Raw genomic sequence first — 15,132 nt, 5'->3', positions numbered from 1 at the left:
ACATCGGGTGCTGTAGGCCTCTCCGTCCAGTTCTCTGCTGCCAATGACTGGAACGAACTACAAAAATCTCAAACTTGAAACACTTATCTCCCTCACTAGCTTTAAGCACCAACTGTCAGAGCAGCTCACAGATTACTGCGCCTGTACATAGCCCACCTATAATTTAGCCCAAACAACTACCTCTTTCCCTACTGTATTTAATTAATTTATTTATTTTGCTCCTTTGCACCCCCATTATTTTTATTTCTACTTTGCACATTCTCCCATTGCAAATCTACCATTCCAGTGTTTTACTTGCTATATTGTATTTACTTTGCCACCATGGCCTTTTTGCCTTTACCTCCCTTATCTCACCTCATTTGCTCACATCGGATATAGACTTGTTTATACTGTATTGTTGACTGTATGTTTGTTTTACTCCATGTGTAACTCTGTGTCGTTGTATGTGTCGAGCTGCTTTGCTTTATCTTGGCCAGGTCGCAATTGTAAATGAGAACTTGTTCTCAACTTGCCTACCTGGTTAAATAAAGGTGAAATAAATAAAAAAAATTAAAAAAGGTGTCCTGAAGGGCAGGTAGTTTGCCACCGGTGATGCGTTGGGCAAACCACACCACCCTCTGGAGAGCCCTGCGGTTGTGGAGATTCCATATCAGGCAGTTATACAGCCCGACAGGATGCTCTCAATTGTGCATCTGTAAGAGTTTGTAAGGGTTTTAGGTGCCAAGACAAATTTATGCGGCCTCCTGAGATTGAAGAGGTACTGTTGCGCCTTCTTCACCACACTATCTGTGTGGGTGGATCATTTCAGTTTGTCAGTGATATGTACGCCTAGGAACTGGGAGCTTTCCATCTTCTCCACTACGATCCTGTCGATGTGGATAGGGGGGAGCTCCCACTGCTGTTTCCTGAAGACCATGATCAACTCCTTTGTTTTGTTGACGTTGAATGAGAGGTTATTTTCCTGGCACCACACTCCCAGGGCCCTCACCTCCTCCCTGTAGGCTGTCTCGTCATTGTTGGTAATCAGGCCTACTACTGTTGTGTCATCTGCAAACTTAATGGTTGAGTTGGAGGCTTTTGAGGCCATGCAGTCATGGCTAAACAGGAAGTACAGGAGAGGGCTGAGCACGCATCCCCGTTGTTGAGTATCAGCGAAGTGGAGGTGTTTTTTCTTACCTTCATCACCTGGGAGAGGCCCGTCAGGAAGTCCCGGACCCAGTTGCACAGGGCGGGGTTCAGACCCAGGGCCTCAAGCTTAATGATGAGCTTGGAAGGTACTATGGTGTTTAATGCTGAGCTATAGTCAATGAACAGCTTTCTTACATAGGTATTCCTCTTGTCCAGATGGGATAGGACGGTGTGCAGTGCAATGGCGATTGCATCGTCTGTGGATCTATTGGGGTGGAAAGCAAACTGAAGTTGGTCTAGGGTGTCAGGTAAGGTAGAGGTGATATGATCCTTGACTAGTCTCTCAAAGCACTTCATGATGACAGAAGTGAGTGCTATGGGGCGATAGTCATTTAGTTCAGATACCTTTGCTTTCTTGGGTGCAGGAACAATGGTGGATATCTTGAAGCATGTGGGGACAGTAGACTGGGATAGGGAGAGATAGACTATGTCCGTAAACACTCCAGCCAGCTGGTCTGTGCATGCTCTGAGGACGCGGCTAGGGATGCCGTCTGGGCCTGCAGCCTTGCCAGGGTTAACACGTTTAAATGTTTTACTCACATTGGCTGCGGTGAAGGAGAGAGCCCGCAGATTTTGGTAGCGGGACATGTCAGTGGCACTGTATTGTCCTCAAAGCGAGAAAAGAAGCTGTTTAGTTTGTCTGGGAGAAAGATGCCGGTGTCCGCGATGGGGCTGGTTTTCTTTTTGTAATCCGTGATTGACTGTAGACCCTGCCACATACGTCTCGTGTCTGTCAGTTGATTTGCCACTCTACTTTGTCTCTATACTGATGCTTAGCTTGTTTGATGGCCTTGCGGAGGGAATAGCTACACTGTTTCTATTTGGTCATATTTCCGGTCACCTTGCCATGATTAAAAGCAATGGTTTTAATAGTCACCGTGGGTACAACATCACGATGCACTTGTAAATAAACTCGCTCACCGAATCAGAGTATACATCAATGCTGTTGTCTGAGGCTATCCAGAACATATCCCAGTCCAAGTGATCGAAGCAATCTTGAAGCGGGGAATCCGATTGGTCGTACCAACATTGAACAGACCTGGGCAAGGGCATTTCCTGTTTTAGTTTTTGTCTGTAGGCTGGGGGCAACAAAATGGAGTCCTGGTCAGATTTGCCGAAATGAGGGCGAGAGAGGGCTTTGTATGCATCACTGAAGTTAGAGTAGCAATGATTGATCCAGAATGCAGAGACTGGACATTAGCAAGTAGTATACTCGGGAGCAGTGAGCGATGTGCCCATCTACGGAGCTTGACCAGAAGACCGCTCCGTCTGCCCATTCTGCAGCGCCGTTGTTTTGGGTCGCCTACTGTGATCCGAACCATTGTCCTGGGTGGTGGTCCAAACAGAGGATCCGCTTCGGGAAAGTCATATTCCTGGTCGTAATGTTGGTAAGTTGGTGATACTCTTATATCCAAAAGTTCTTCCCGGCTGTATGTAATAAGACTTAAGATTTCTTGGGGTAACAGTGTAAGAAATAATACATAAAAAAACAAAATATTGCATAGTTTAAGAATGCGAAGTGAGGCAACCATCTCTGTCGGTGCCATTCTGCTAGCGCCACCCCAGAGATAACACCCTTTATAGACGCCCTGCTTCGAAGATCCACACATTACACATTCCAATCTGACATCTTCTTGAGGCGCAAAACACGCTCGTTCTGATCCATAGAAACACACACCAAAAAAAGCCCATGTCTCGTTATTCTCATCGACGCCACCTCATCCATGAATAGAGACTTCAAACGGATCTCCCAGGTAACACAATCGATCCAAACCGTTATTCCAACCAATAAAAACTCATAACTAGATTTGGATTTACTACCACTTTACTTCTCTTATTTATTTTTGCATTCGCCCCTGTAATCAAATTCTTCTCACTCTCATCTCCACTCGACACGTCATCCGATTCAAACAGAACATCCACTTACGCCATTTCCCTACCCCAAAAACAGCTCTCTTTTCATCAGCTAAGAGCTAATTTATGCTTTATCCGAAAATGTGGTCGGAGGTGCCGTAAGGATGGTGTTATGCAATTGTGGAGGATCCGGAGGCACATACAGGCCAAATTGAGGTCTGTACTGCACCGCTGTACGCCTCTCAAATTTTGTAACAATGCGGATGTCTACTTTATAGTGCGGCATTGACATGATTGGTTGATGGTAGGTGGGGGCGGGAGGTCCTGTATAAACACAAACTCACTTCCTTGACAACTTCCATCACACAGCTCTGCACTGCTCTGCAAAGCGCAAGAAGTATGAATGCCCTGACTTCTGCAGTGCTGTATCACTGCAAATTCTGAATGGTAATGCAGACGTTGGATTTAAGATGCTCTGACATCACCGATATTGAGCTGCATAGTGCCTGTCGATCACTATACAACCAAAGCATGCGGTGGGGTCACGGCAAAGATCTAAAGAACATCAAATCACAGTGAGGTCATCATGTCACCTCCAACATTATCCAAGTTCTTCTGACAATATAGCCTACTACACTGAATGACTATAGCATTGCATACTGTATATAATACTGAATATTATACATAATGTACAGAACCAGTGAGAGTGTGCAAAGCTGTCATCAAGGCAAAGGGTGGCTACTTTGAAGAATCTCAAATATAACATATATTTTGATTTGTTTAACACTTTTTTGGTTACTACATGATTTCACGTGTTATTTTATAGTTTTGATGTCTTCACTATTATTATGCAATGTAGAAAAAAGTAAAAATAAAGAAAATTCCTTGAATGAGTAGGTGTGTCCAAACATTTGACTGGTACTGTATATAGGTCTACTATATTTTTATTTTTTCTATCAGAAGTGGACTTCCATCTGTTTTCACCAAGCTTCCTAAAACAACCTCTCCTCAATATTATGGGCGGGCTATAGAAATTTTGCTCTGGGCCATTCATAATACAAGAACATACTTGTTGACAATGGGTGTGACTTGACTTTCCCTAAGGAAGTTACTCAAACCAACCCTGAGTTTTAACAGTGGGCAAACCGTATCTCTCTTAGGCTAAAACTATACTCAAATCATGACTACAGAAATACCCGTTCTGCTGGCTGCCGTGTCTCTGTTTTCTGCCCTTCAAATGGGTAAGCAAACTAAACTTTCAGGCCTTACCCTGTAATATGGTTGACTGTACGGATATCTATGACCCTGCTTATTGGAACAGACCCATGAAGGCCTACATTGTGTAAATATATAATTTTGAGTTTGTAAGATTGAAGTGTTGTTGGGGCATCTTCTTCAGTGTACCTGGCGAGACAGGTGGGGCTGGCGAGAATGACACACAAGGTCATGCCACCCACTGTCACTGGACCACCGGAGTTTGAGAGAACATTCCGGGCACAGTAAGATTTTTAAACATCATTTTAGATTAAATGTTGTGTCTGCATAACTCAATTTTGATGTGTGTGTGTCCTATTGCATCCCTAGTCAGAACAATGTTGAGTTGTACCCAGTCTTCCTAGTGGTGCTGTGGACTTCTGGACTGCTCTTCAGTGAAGGTAATTCTGCATGTCTGAGAATGTTTTAGAGCATTCCTTACATTTTGCACCATAAAATACCCTTACATACTGTACACTTGTGTCTTCCTAGTGCTTGCTGTTCTTGGAGGTGTTGTGTATATGGTGGCTCGGCACATGTATTTCAGTGGATACGTCATGTCCACTAAAAAAAGGTAGGATTGCTTGAAAAAGTGAACATGGCTTAATCTGTACCATACCTTCCCCTGTTAATGAATATGTGAACTGGACTCTAATGCAGCTTTCTTTGTATTTCTAGGTTGCCTGGGTTTTACCTGACTTTGGGTGCCTTATTCTTCTTGTCTGTGCTGAGCACCATTGGTATTCTTCATGGCATTCTCCTTGAATACTTTTACAAAATAGTTTCTATGATGGTAACACATTAGCAATGAATATTAACAAATGGATGGAGGAAATGCCATGGTAGTGACGTTTCTGTTTTGTTCTATACAATTGTGAAACTCCTAAATAAATAAAATATATATTTTTTAAAAGTGTTTGACCATGCTTTTTCCAGTCTGTGTCAAACTGTCAAGTCAAAGCAGAGCAATAGCAAATATTGTAACACTTCGAAAACACTGACAAGAGTCTTTGCATTTTGGGACACCAGGATTACAGTAATTTCCAATGAAACGCTGCGATTGCCTTTCAGCATTGCTTTGCAGAGGCAGTTTTAGTGCATTCGGTGTGGTGCAATCATTGGATTTATCGAAGTATGCTCAAACTGTATGCGTAGACCGCTTGACAGAATGGGAGCAGAAGGTGAATGTTGAACTTTTGTTGCATACATATCCAGATGATGCTGCATACTTTTGTGCGCAAATACACTGTCGGTGTGTTCGAAGCGTATGCAAATGCGTTAGTAGCTACTGTAGCTCAATTATGCTCAGGTTTTAATAATCAGTCTTACGTCATCCCCCAGCGGACACACGTGGCACGTCATCACACGAATGAGGCGCTAGACACATTGAACAGGATTGTTGTATTTTTCTTGTCATTTTCCATTTCAGCACAACATTCAATCATTTTCTTGGTCTTTGTGGGTAAGTAAGTTACATATTTTCTGTCAATGTCGACTCGTGCTGTTTTAAAGGTTTTGTAGAAAGTATTGTTCTGGGTAGCAAATAAGAGGTCTGTCAGGGTTTGTTATTGTTTCGCCAGCTGGCCTCTGTCGGCGTAGCTAGCAAGATTAGCTAACCGGCCAGCTAGCCTGCTAACGTGGCTAACTTTGGTGCTTAGCCTGGACGCCGGTAGAGGAACATGATTTATAACCTTACTGGTAGCATATCACCTTTCGGTGGACAAGTGCTTCTAAATTAGCTTTTTGTGATTGCGGACAGACGAAAACCATTCTTTAGCTAACGCTAGCTAGCTACTATACTCGCTAAGGTAACGTTACCTAGCTAACGTTATCTCGTTATCTGTCTGTTCAAAGCTAGGGTTAGGGTAATAATAGGGTAACGTTAATAGTATTGTAGGCAGCAAGTGTATATTATGTAAATAAATTAAAGGGGACATCTGCAGTTCAAACAACAACAAATCGGATCCCCGCCACTGTTTTGGCAAACAGCTGAGGGATGGGTCTGGAGAAATGTAACCACGCTCATATTCAGAGACGGAGCTATGCAAGGACTGACCATCCATGATATCCTTGGCACAGTTGGTAGAGCATGGCTCTTGCAACACCAGGGTTGAGGATTCGATTCTTATGGGGACCAGTACGAAACAACTATCAATGTATGCACTCACTCTGGATAAGAGCATCTGCTAAATTACTCAAATGTAAATGTAATGCAAGGACTGACCGTCCAATAATTAAAGGGTACAGCTATATCATTACATTTTAAAATCCAAAAATTGATGTAGCAATCCCAAGTGTGCCCCTTTAAAGCAGCTGAAGGGAAATGTTGAAATGTTGCCTATAACTAACTTAAACAGAAGTGGAAGTGTATCACTTGGCTGGCAGATTGAACGGAGCAGTGGGGGAACAGTGCCATCAAATTTAGGCCTACGAGTAGAGACTGTTGCATTGATTGGATTGAATCATTTACAGCAAGTCAATCAATCCTAAAACTGTTATTAATCAATCCACACATGCAGGCACCATGTTGTCACAAACCTCTACTTTTCTGAACTACATAATAGAGTTGAAGAGGTCAGTCATGGGGTCATTGAACCTTGCCTTACGTCCCATTCCTTCACATTTTTTGTTGTCCACTTCCAGTGTCCTTGTAAGTCGCAGCCCTGCATTCCAAAAAGGAAGACGAGTACTTCGCCATGAGCTCCGATGGGGACGGTAAGAGACAAACACTTCTGGGAAATGTGCAATGCCAGCAGCATTTGATTCCTGTGGATGTGTTTGCAAATAAATTCACTGTGTTTGTAGGTGACATGGAGAATCAGGCTGAGCTGGAAGAAAAGACTAGGCTTATAAACCAGGTGTTGGAGCTTCAGCATACTCTAGAAGGTGAGACATCTGGATGTGTGCAGACAGACAGGCGAAAGCAGCAGTAAATTGTTAGATATTGCAGTTCCTTGAAAATCATTGTTGTCATTGTCAGACCTGTCGTCGCGTGTGGACGCAGTGAAGGAGGAGAACCTGAAGTTGAAGTCTGAGAACCAGGTTCTGGGTCAGTATATCGAGAACCTCATGTCTGCCTCCAGCGTGTTCCAGACCACTGACACCAAGAGCAAACGAAAGTAAGCGACCAGCCAGGAACCCCCCCCCCCTTAACCAACCCACCTCCCCTGGCCCCCTCTACCTTCAACCAAATCCCTCATAACCCATATACCACCCCATAACCGCCCCCGAACTACAGCTGGTAGAGTTTATGCCGTTGTCATCATGACAACCCTAGACCCTTCCCTCACTTTGCTCCCTGTAAGATTTTTTCAGTGAAGCTCAATTGTTTCCCTTTTGTATTTGTTACAGTATTGCTGTCATTGTTGCACAGTTGTTGTATCCAAAATGATGTTATTTTGTGGTGTATACGTTTATTATCTGTTACTACACAACCTCACCTGGAGGAAAAGACAAGGGAACTGTGTCATTTCAGATTGCCTTGTAGTTTAGGTTGCAAAATTCTGTTAACTTTCCCCAAATTCTCAGGTTTTCCATTAATTCCGGTTGGAGTATCCCCAGATTTCCTACTTAATCTTTTTCTAGAAAACCAGGGAATTTGGGGAAAGTTACTGAAATTTTGCAACCCAAAGGCTAAATAATTTAATTTAGATTGTCATGTTTTAATATTGTTAGTCATCAATATTATTAGACTATGGTTTTAGATCTAGGCTCAATTGCAATGATGATTACTTCTCTCTCAATGCCAAAGTTTTCCTCAAACAATTTGTTAAAGCAGAGCTCAGCCCTTGTATTGTCTCACATATATTGTCATTGAATTAATAATTTGGGGCTTGCTAATATGTGTCACTGGTGGATAAAGTTAATTCATTGCATTTGTGATCCAGAGGAAGTCAGCCTAAACCTGCCGTGTATGTATTGCGTTGCCGGTGTGTACATTTGACCATTATGTTGCTCTTTTCAAATACATTTTGTTTTAATAAAACTGTTTTATTTGCCTTTTTGATTGAGTGCCTGTAGTGGTATTCCTCTCCCCTGGTGTAGTCTTTTCATAGTCCTCTCTCACTAAACTATATCTCCATCTTCCACCCTTCCACAGGGGCTCTAAGGGTGCCCGGAAGGACAAATGAGGCACAGCCACCTTTTGAGTTTTGACATTCTGCATCTCATTGTCAGGTCATGCTGTAAATGTATCTGTTGAAATGTAAAGGTATTGTATGTCAGCAGCTAACAAGGCTCAGTATCTCACAACAATCTGGAACATGTTCTTATAGTTAACATTATATTTCAAATTCTGGCACACTTTGCTGGGGCCTGTTGTAGCCTGATATTCAGTTGACATACAAATCCCTAGATTGAAGGTCATTCCCTTTTTAAGGTCAATCCATTGAATTGGATAAGAGGAATGTCTCTGGGAGATTCTCAATTTGGAAAAAGTCTGTCCTCTCCTCAAATCCTCAGTCCTCCGTGAGCTGGAAACTGATTAGTGGTCGCCGTATGTAGGAGTGTCTTCATTATAAGGCAAAAGGAGGAGTTTGCCCTTCTCCTTGATTGCCTCCTCCAGCTGATGATACACGGATGTATTCTCCAACCGGCTAACGAGGAAGTGTTTTCAAATCCGGAGGAGAGGAAAACTAATTAAGAATCTCCCCATATATTCTCCATAGAAGTGATTGTTGAGTTGATCCAGCTGCTATACTCGTGCAGTAGTAGTGCCCCCTGCTGGGGAACATTAGCTGTGACCTGACTGAGCAAATGCTACTCATCAACTTGGTCACATCTGTGAATATAAGTAAGTCAGTAATGTCAGACAATGTTCTTGTTTGTAGAGAGTAGAGGTAACCTGTGTTTTTTGTCTGCTGTAAGGGTTGGGAAAAAAATGAGAATTTGCCAAGCAGTTAAATTCTTATACACATTCAAGAATGCTTTCATGTTTGTTCTTTATTAACAGCACATAGTAACACATGTACTGTACATACATTTGGAGTGGCTGCTCTCCAGTGATCCCCATTGAAACTAGCAGTTCACTACCAGAAACACAACAGAAGATTTACATAGAAATCCACCTATGGCAAAAACGCTACTTGAGGAATGAACCTGATCTACAGCATTTTGGCCAGAGACATGAACTCACACACACTTGCGCAGACAGTGTCAATAATACACTAATACAAACAATTGCACCAGTCCATCATTTTTCTCACACACAACACAGTACATTGCATCCATTACCCACCGAGGGTATCAATCCATTCACCTCTCACTGAACCTATCTTTCTTACACGATCATAGCCCTGTACATGTTAATCATGTTTTCCCTCTAGAGAACTGAGACTAAAGCCACAGCTGAAAGCTGGTGCCCAGTACAAAGTCTTCCACAAATGTAGAAGTGCTCAAGTTGATTGACAAACTCATTTAGGAACAGAAAAACACACTTTCTCCTCCAGATTCACATTATAGTCAAAGGTTGAACAATTCTCCGTTGTGCGTAAAGAGAACATCCAGAGTGTGTGTGTATGTGCTTCCATACAGTAGAAGGTGAGGCGCTTGGAGGAACTGCATTGACTGTATGTCCAATAGAGGTCACTGTTGATCCAGGTGTGGAGTTACATGCGAGCAGCGCATGCCCTCCAAGGTGTCTCCTATCTCTTCCCCTTAAAGTTGAATAAATATCTGACAGACAGAGAAGCATGAGTGTTAACCAAACCTTAGCTGATGTAATCCTGTGTGTTCAATTCAAACTGTCACCACTCATTACATAAGTACACAGACACACTATTGTACCCCTAACCCCCCCCCAAGTTATTACTAATTAACATAATGAATGCTTAACATATTTATGTTTTCCCATTCTCTACTTGTGACACTCACTTGTGTACGGGTGGTCACTTGACTAGTTACTGAATGTTATGGTTTGTTCTCATATCTGTTTATAGCGGTTGACGTCAGAGCTACTGAAGGTACCAAGGACACATTGTTATTGTGAATAAGTTCACAGAGATCCCTTTAAGTTTAGAGAGGGAACTAGGTAGGAATGTGACATGTTTTTCTAGTGAAACAAGTCCTCTTCTTCTTTCGGTGGAGCACCTAGAAGCAGTTTCAAAACACATTTAAATCTATTCAATCATTGAGACTGACTAATAAAACAACTATTTCCTGTCACTTACACTTACACACACACACACACACACACACACACACACACACACACACACACACACACACACACACACACACCTCACCTCGCTGAGCAGAACCCACATGTCAGAGTCGCTTTGTACCAGTAGACGTAATGCAGAGATGGGCTGCATCTGTGCGTCTATCTGTCCCTCAGCCACTCCATCCACAAAGCAACCTACAAACATGACTCAAACATTTAAAACATATCAGTTACCTGAATGTAGCATTATTCTGAACACCTGGCAGAATATACAGTATATTATAACAGTACAACCAGTCATGTACAAAACAGCCCACAGTGGGACATAGCCCGTTGGCAAGCTGGGCATAGAAATAGCATTCATGGCATGGGTACACTCATTATGGCTGCTGATCCATACATCATGGTACCTTGACTTGAAGGGGAGTGATCATTCTAGTCATTGCATTTCTATGATTCAGAATCATCCTGATACACAGAACAACACTTTGATGGAGCTGTGTCTGCCTCTGACAAGTGTTTTGGTAATAATATGAGATGGGAGTATTTCCCCTTACGCTGGGCCCTAAATAGTTTTTCCTGGTCACGTCATATGTTCAGTAAAACTCCTGTCCTAGTAATAATATAGAATATTGAAACTCATGTACCAATCACTATGAAGCCTCCATAAGATCCTTTGTATTGAGGAGACTGGCCACCCACCAGTCTGTCTCTCACTGAGCTCTGGAGAGGAAAAACACACGTTACACCATGTTATAATAAATGTTCTCTCTAAACTGTGCACGCTTTCAGTATCCCAGAGTTTGCTGCACAGTCCCCCGGGACTATCAACCCACAGAGAGAAGCACGAGATTGAACTTCACTCAACTGTCAAGAGCAGTGGTCACCAACCGGTCGATCACCAAACAATTCTGTAAAAAAAAACAACGATAAAGCCTTATGTTCTTATTTTGTTTTTATTAGTCTCGGGCTGTTGGTGATAGGTGCACCCGATTCAGCTGCCCTGCACACCAGGTAGGCGAACTGTTTCCATTTTGAATTATTTCATGTGTCTGAACTCTGCCTTCCCGGTGGGCCCAGAGAGCAAATCAAGTGCACTATTGAGTTAGAGTGGCTTGCGAAAGTATTCACCCCCTTGGCATTTTTCCTATTTTGTTGCCTTACAACCTGTAGTTAAAATATTTTTGGGGGGTGGTTTGTATCATTTGATTTACACAACATGCCTACCACTTTGAAGATGAAACATATTTTTTTATTGTGAAACAAACAAGAAATAAGACAAAAAAACTGAAAACTTGAGCGTGCATAACTATTCACCCCCCCCCCAAAGTCAATACATTGTAGAGACACCTTTTGCAGCATTTACAGCTGCAAGTCTCTTGGAGTATGTCTTTATAAGTTTGGCACATCTAGCCACTGGAATGTTTTGTCCATTCTTCAAGGCAAAACTGCTCCAGCTCCTTCAAGTTGGATGGGTTCCGCTGGTGTACAGCAATCTTTAAGTCATACCACAGATTCTCAATTGGATTTAGGTTTGGGCTTTGACTAGGCCATTCCAAGACATTTAAATATTTCCCCTTAAACCACTTGAGTGTTGCTTTAGCAGTATGCTTAGCGTCTTTGTTCTTATGGAAGGTGAACCTCCGTCCCAGTCTCAAATCTTTGGAAGACTGAAGCAGGTTTTCCTCAATAATTTCCCTGTATTTAGCACCATCCATCATTCCTTCAATTCTGACCAGTTTCCCTGTCCCTGCTGCTGAAAAACATCCCCACAGGGATAAGGTTCTCGGGGTGTTGAGAGGTTTTGGGTTTGCTCCAGACATAGCATTTTCCTTGATGGCCAAAGAGCTCAATTTTAGTCTCATCTGACCAGCATACCTTCTTCCATATATTTGGGGAGTCTCCCACATGCCTTTTGGCGAACACCAAATGTGTTTGCTTATTTCTTTCTTTAATCAATGGCTTTTCTCTGGCCACTCTTCCATAAAGCCCAGCTTGGTGGAGTGTACGGCTTAAAGTGGTCTTATGGACAGATACTCCAATCGCCACTGTGGAGCTTTGCAGCTCCTTCAGGGTTATCTTTGGTCTCTTTGTTGCCTCTCTGATTAATGCCCTCCTTGCCCGGTTTTGGTGGGCGGCCCTCTCTTGGCAGGTTTGTTGTGGTGCCATATTCTTTCCATTTTTTAATAATGGATTTAATGGTGCTCTGTGGGATGTTCAAAGTTTCTGATATTTTTTTATAACCCAACCCTGATCTGTACTTCTCCACAACTTTGTCCCTGACTTGGAGAGCTCCTTGGTCTTCATGGTGCCGCTTGCTTGGTGGTGCCCCTTGCCTAGTGGTGTTGCAGACTCTGGGGCTTTCAGAACAGGTGTATATGTACTGAGATCATGTGACAGATCATGTGACACATAGATTGCACACAGGTGGACTTTATTTAACTAATTATGTGACTTCTGAAGGTAATTGGTTGCACCAGATCTTATTTAGGGGCTTCATAGAAAAGGGGTGAATACACATGCACACACCACTTTCCTGTTTTTTTTAAACATTTTTTAAATTTAATTACATTTTTGAAAAAAGTTATTTTTTCATTTCACTTCACCAATTTGGACTATTTTGTGTATGTCCATTATATGAAATTCAAATAAAAATATATGTAAATTACAGGTTGAATGCAACAAAATAGGAAAAATGGCAAGGGGGATGAATGATTTTGCAAGGCACTGTACCTCTGGCCAATCGGATGGCTCAGATGACTATAGTCTGTCTGCAGTAACGAAGCAGGCATAAAAGAAAGCTACAGCAAAGATGATACTGTGAGTTTTCAAAATGTTTAAAACCAAGACCAGAGAGAGACTGTCAACGAATACAGCAAAGAGATGCTGTTTTTATGAGGGAGTTCATGTTTAAGTTCTTACTCAGCACTGTCAACAATTTGTATTTAACACTTTTATAAGCCATAAAATGTGTGTTCTTCCTATTTCCACTCAGCGCTACAACAAGCACTGCAGCAGGAATAGCAGTAATAAATGAGTAGCAAAGTGTATCTATAGGCTTGCATTGTTGTTATTATTATTAGCGTTGTTATTATTAATAACATGAATTTGTGCATGAGGCAGAAATAATGCGGTGCGTGCCAGTGGAGGAAAGGGAGAGTGGAGGGATGTTGAGAGGGGAACCCTCAGTCTGCTGCTCTCTACCTCCACTGAGCCTGACCATCAGATCGAGGCACCCTCAGCCCAGTAAAATAAAAAGCAAATTATTTAAATGTATGCTCAATCAGCTGTGCTTCACAAGTAATACAACAACGAATCTATTACCAGTGTGATCATATGCTGTAGCCTACCTCAAGTTTTGAAATATATATATATTTTTAAATGTCCCGAACAACAATGCATTGGGAGGACAATTCAAACAAAGCCAATATGCGGTGATAATGTATTGTGCCTAAAGCTTACTGCACAAACCTCATTGCTACTGTACGGATAATGTAATGTTAAAAAAAGAGCAGTAGATCTCGGCTTGGCATTTTGATTCAAAGTGATCTTGACTCAGAAAAGGTTGATGACCACTGTTCTAGAAGTTTTCCCTGTGAATACTATCGATGTTTCCTTTTACTGTGGCAATTGTGATCGAATCATTGCAATATTAGCCACTTTCAATGCAAAATACCGAAACAAAACTAACTATTCAAAATATTTTGTTGTAGGCAGAACACATCGGAGTAGGATTCTATTGCACTGACACGCACTACTCAGCCTGTACTCTACACAGACCGGTGTGGAATAAACTAATCAGAGTTGCAGTAGCCCTATATGCAATTAGACCAATGCCATAAATGGATCTGTGCCATATACTTTGAACTAGACTGTTTTGGGATCAAAGCTAAAGCTGCACGTAGCTACGTGTGCACATTTTATTCATATTCTTTGCAAGTTAGTGAGTTATTAGCCCAGTTATAGATAATTTGTAGTCAGCAATAGGGGAGTGACTGCTTTCTACAAGTGCCCAAAACGGTACATTTCTAGGCACATTTGAAAAGCGAGTCAGATAAAGAGCGTTTTTTTGGTCTTAAAGGGGCAGTGTTGTATTTTCAGACCGGCTTGAATAAGCCAATAGGCAGAGGGTAGCATCATTTGTCTGATTCTCTGTAATAATGCATTTTATTTTGTAAAGTGGTTTCTTGTATGAAACAACACAACAACATGTTCAGTCACCTCCTTGTCTGAACGATGTCAAGACCTGCATGATTATTTTTTTTAAGTCTCATGGAATGTAGACCTACATTGAACACCACACATTAGCTGCTACTGTAGGCTGAATGATATAACAGCTATTTCCATGTTAAAATTGTTGAACAAATTGTTTTTGATGGTAGGCCACTCTGGTAGACCTACATTATGATCAAATAGCCACAGTAGCCTACTTGACCACTGTTGAAACTAACTTAAAGCGGGTACAGACTCCGTGTTCATAGTAAACACGCGCTGGATGTTGCACAGAATTTTCACAATTTTCACATTTCCGCTGAGCAGACCAGAAATTTGCTTGGTGCTGAAAAAGATTAGAGGGAACATTGTTACAATGTATTCTCTTCACTATCCCATTAATCACTGAAATATGGACCGGATCTGCAACAATTGCATAGTTCTATGGAAAACAACCATTAAGA

The 15,132-nt window shown here is 42.0% G+C and overlaps 3 protein-coding genes across 3 annotated transcripts in view; 2 read left to right on the top strand and 1 right to left on the bottom strand.

Annotated features, from left to right (window-relative positions):
• The first annotated feature begins 4,097 nt into the window (after positions 1 to 4,097).
• On the top strand, positions 4,098 to 5,209 carry mgst2 (microsomal glutathione S-transferase 2). The gene is made up of 5 exons (XM_021562170.3): positions 4,098 to 4,283; positions 4,442 to 4,541; positions 4,627 to 4,697; positions 4,789 to 4,870; positions 4,975 to 5,209. Exons 1-5 carry the CDS (start codon positions 4,223 to 4,225, stop codon positions 5,099 to 5,101), a joined length of 441 nt encoding a protein of 146 aa, XP_021417845.1. The 5' UTR covers positions 4,098 to 4,222; the 3' UTR covers positions 5,102 to 5,209.
• Positions 5,210 to 5,404: 195 nt separating this feature from the next.
• On the top strand, positions 5,405 to 8,299 carry LOC110488799 (short coiled-coil protein B). Its single transcript, XM_021561189.3, has 4 exons — positions 5,405 to 5,758; positions 6,940 to 7,011; positions 7,102 to 7,182; positions 7,277 to 8,299. The coding sequence occupies exons 2-4, from the start codon at positions 6,993 to 6,995 to the stop codon at positions 7,417 to 7,419; spliced, it is 243 nt and encodes an 80-aa protein (XP_021416864.1). The 5' UTR covers positions 5,405 to 5,758; positions 6,940 to 6,992; the 3' UTR covers positions 7,420 to 8,299.
• Positions 8,300 to 9,219: 920 nt separating this feature from the next.
• The window catches only part of LOC110488798 (alpha-1,3-mannosyl-glycoprotein 4-beta-N-acetylglucosaminyltransferase B), a 30,474-nt gene continuing 24,561 nt past the window's right edge, over positions 9,220 to 15,132 (bottom strand). Inside the window, exons 13-15 of the mRNA XM_036942946.2 lie at positions 11,104 to 11,179; positions 10,539 to 10,651; positions 9,220 to 9,969 (exon numbers count right to left, since the gene is read on the bottom strand). Of these exons, the coding sequence (XP_036798841.2) occupies positions 9,952 to 9,969; positions 10,539 to 10,651; positions 11,104 to 11,179 (207 nt within the window). The 3' untranslated portion in view covers positions 9,220 to 9,951. The remainder of the gene's footprint in view (positions 9,970 to 10,538; positions 10,652 to 11,103; positions 11,180 to 15,132) is intronic.

Source organism: Oncorhynchus mykiss, chromosome 14, assembly GCF_057628025.1.
Source record: "Oncorhynchus mykiss isolate SJ-2025 chromosome 14, ASM5762802v1, whole genome shotgun sequence".
Classification (NCBI taxonomy): domain Eukaryota; kingdom Metazoa; phylum Chordata; class Actinopteri; order Salmoniformes; family Salmonidae; genus Oncorhynchus; species Oncorhynchus mykiss.
The sequence above is the reverse complement of the archived record's forward strand: the minus strand, read 5'-3'. Positions and strand labels throughout refer to the sequence as shown.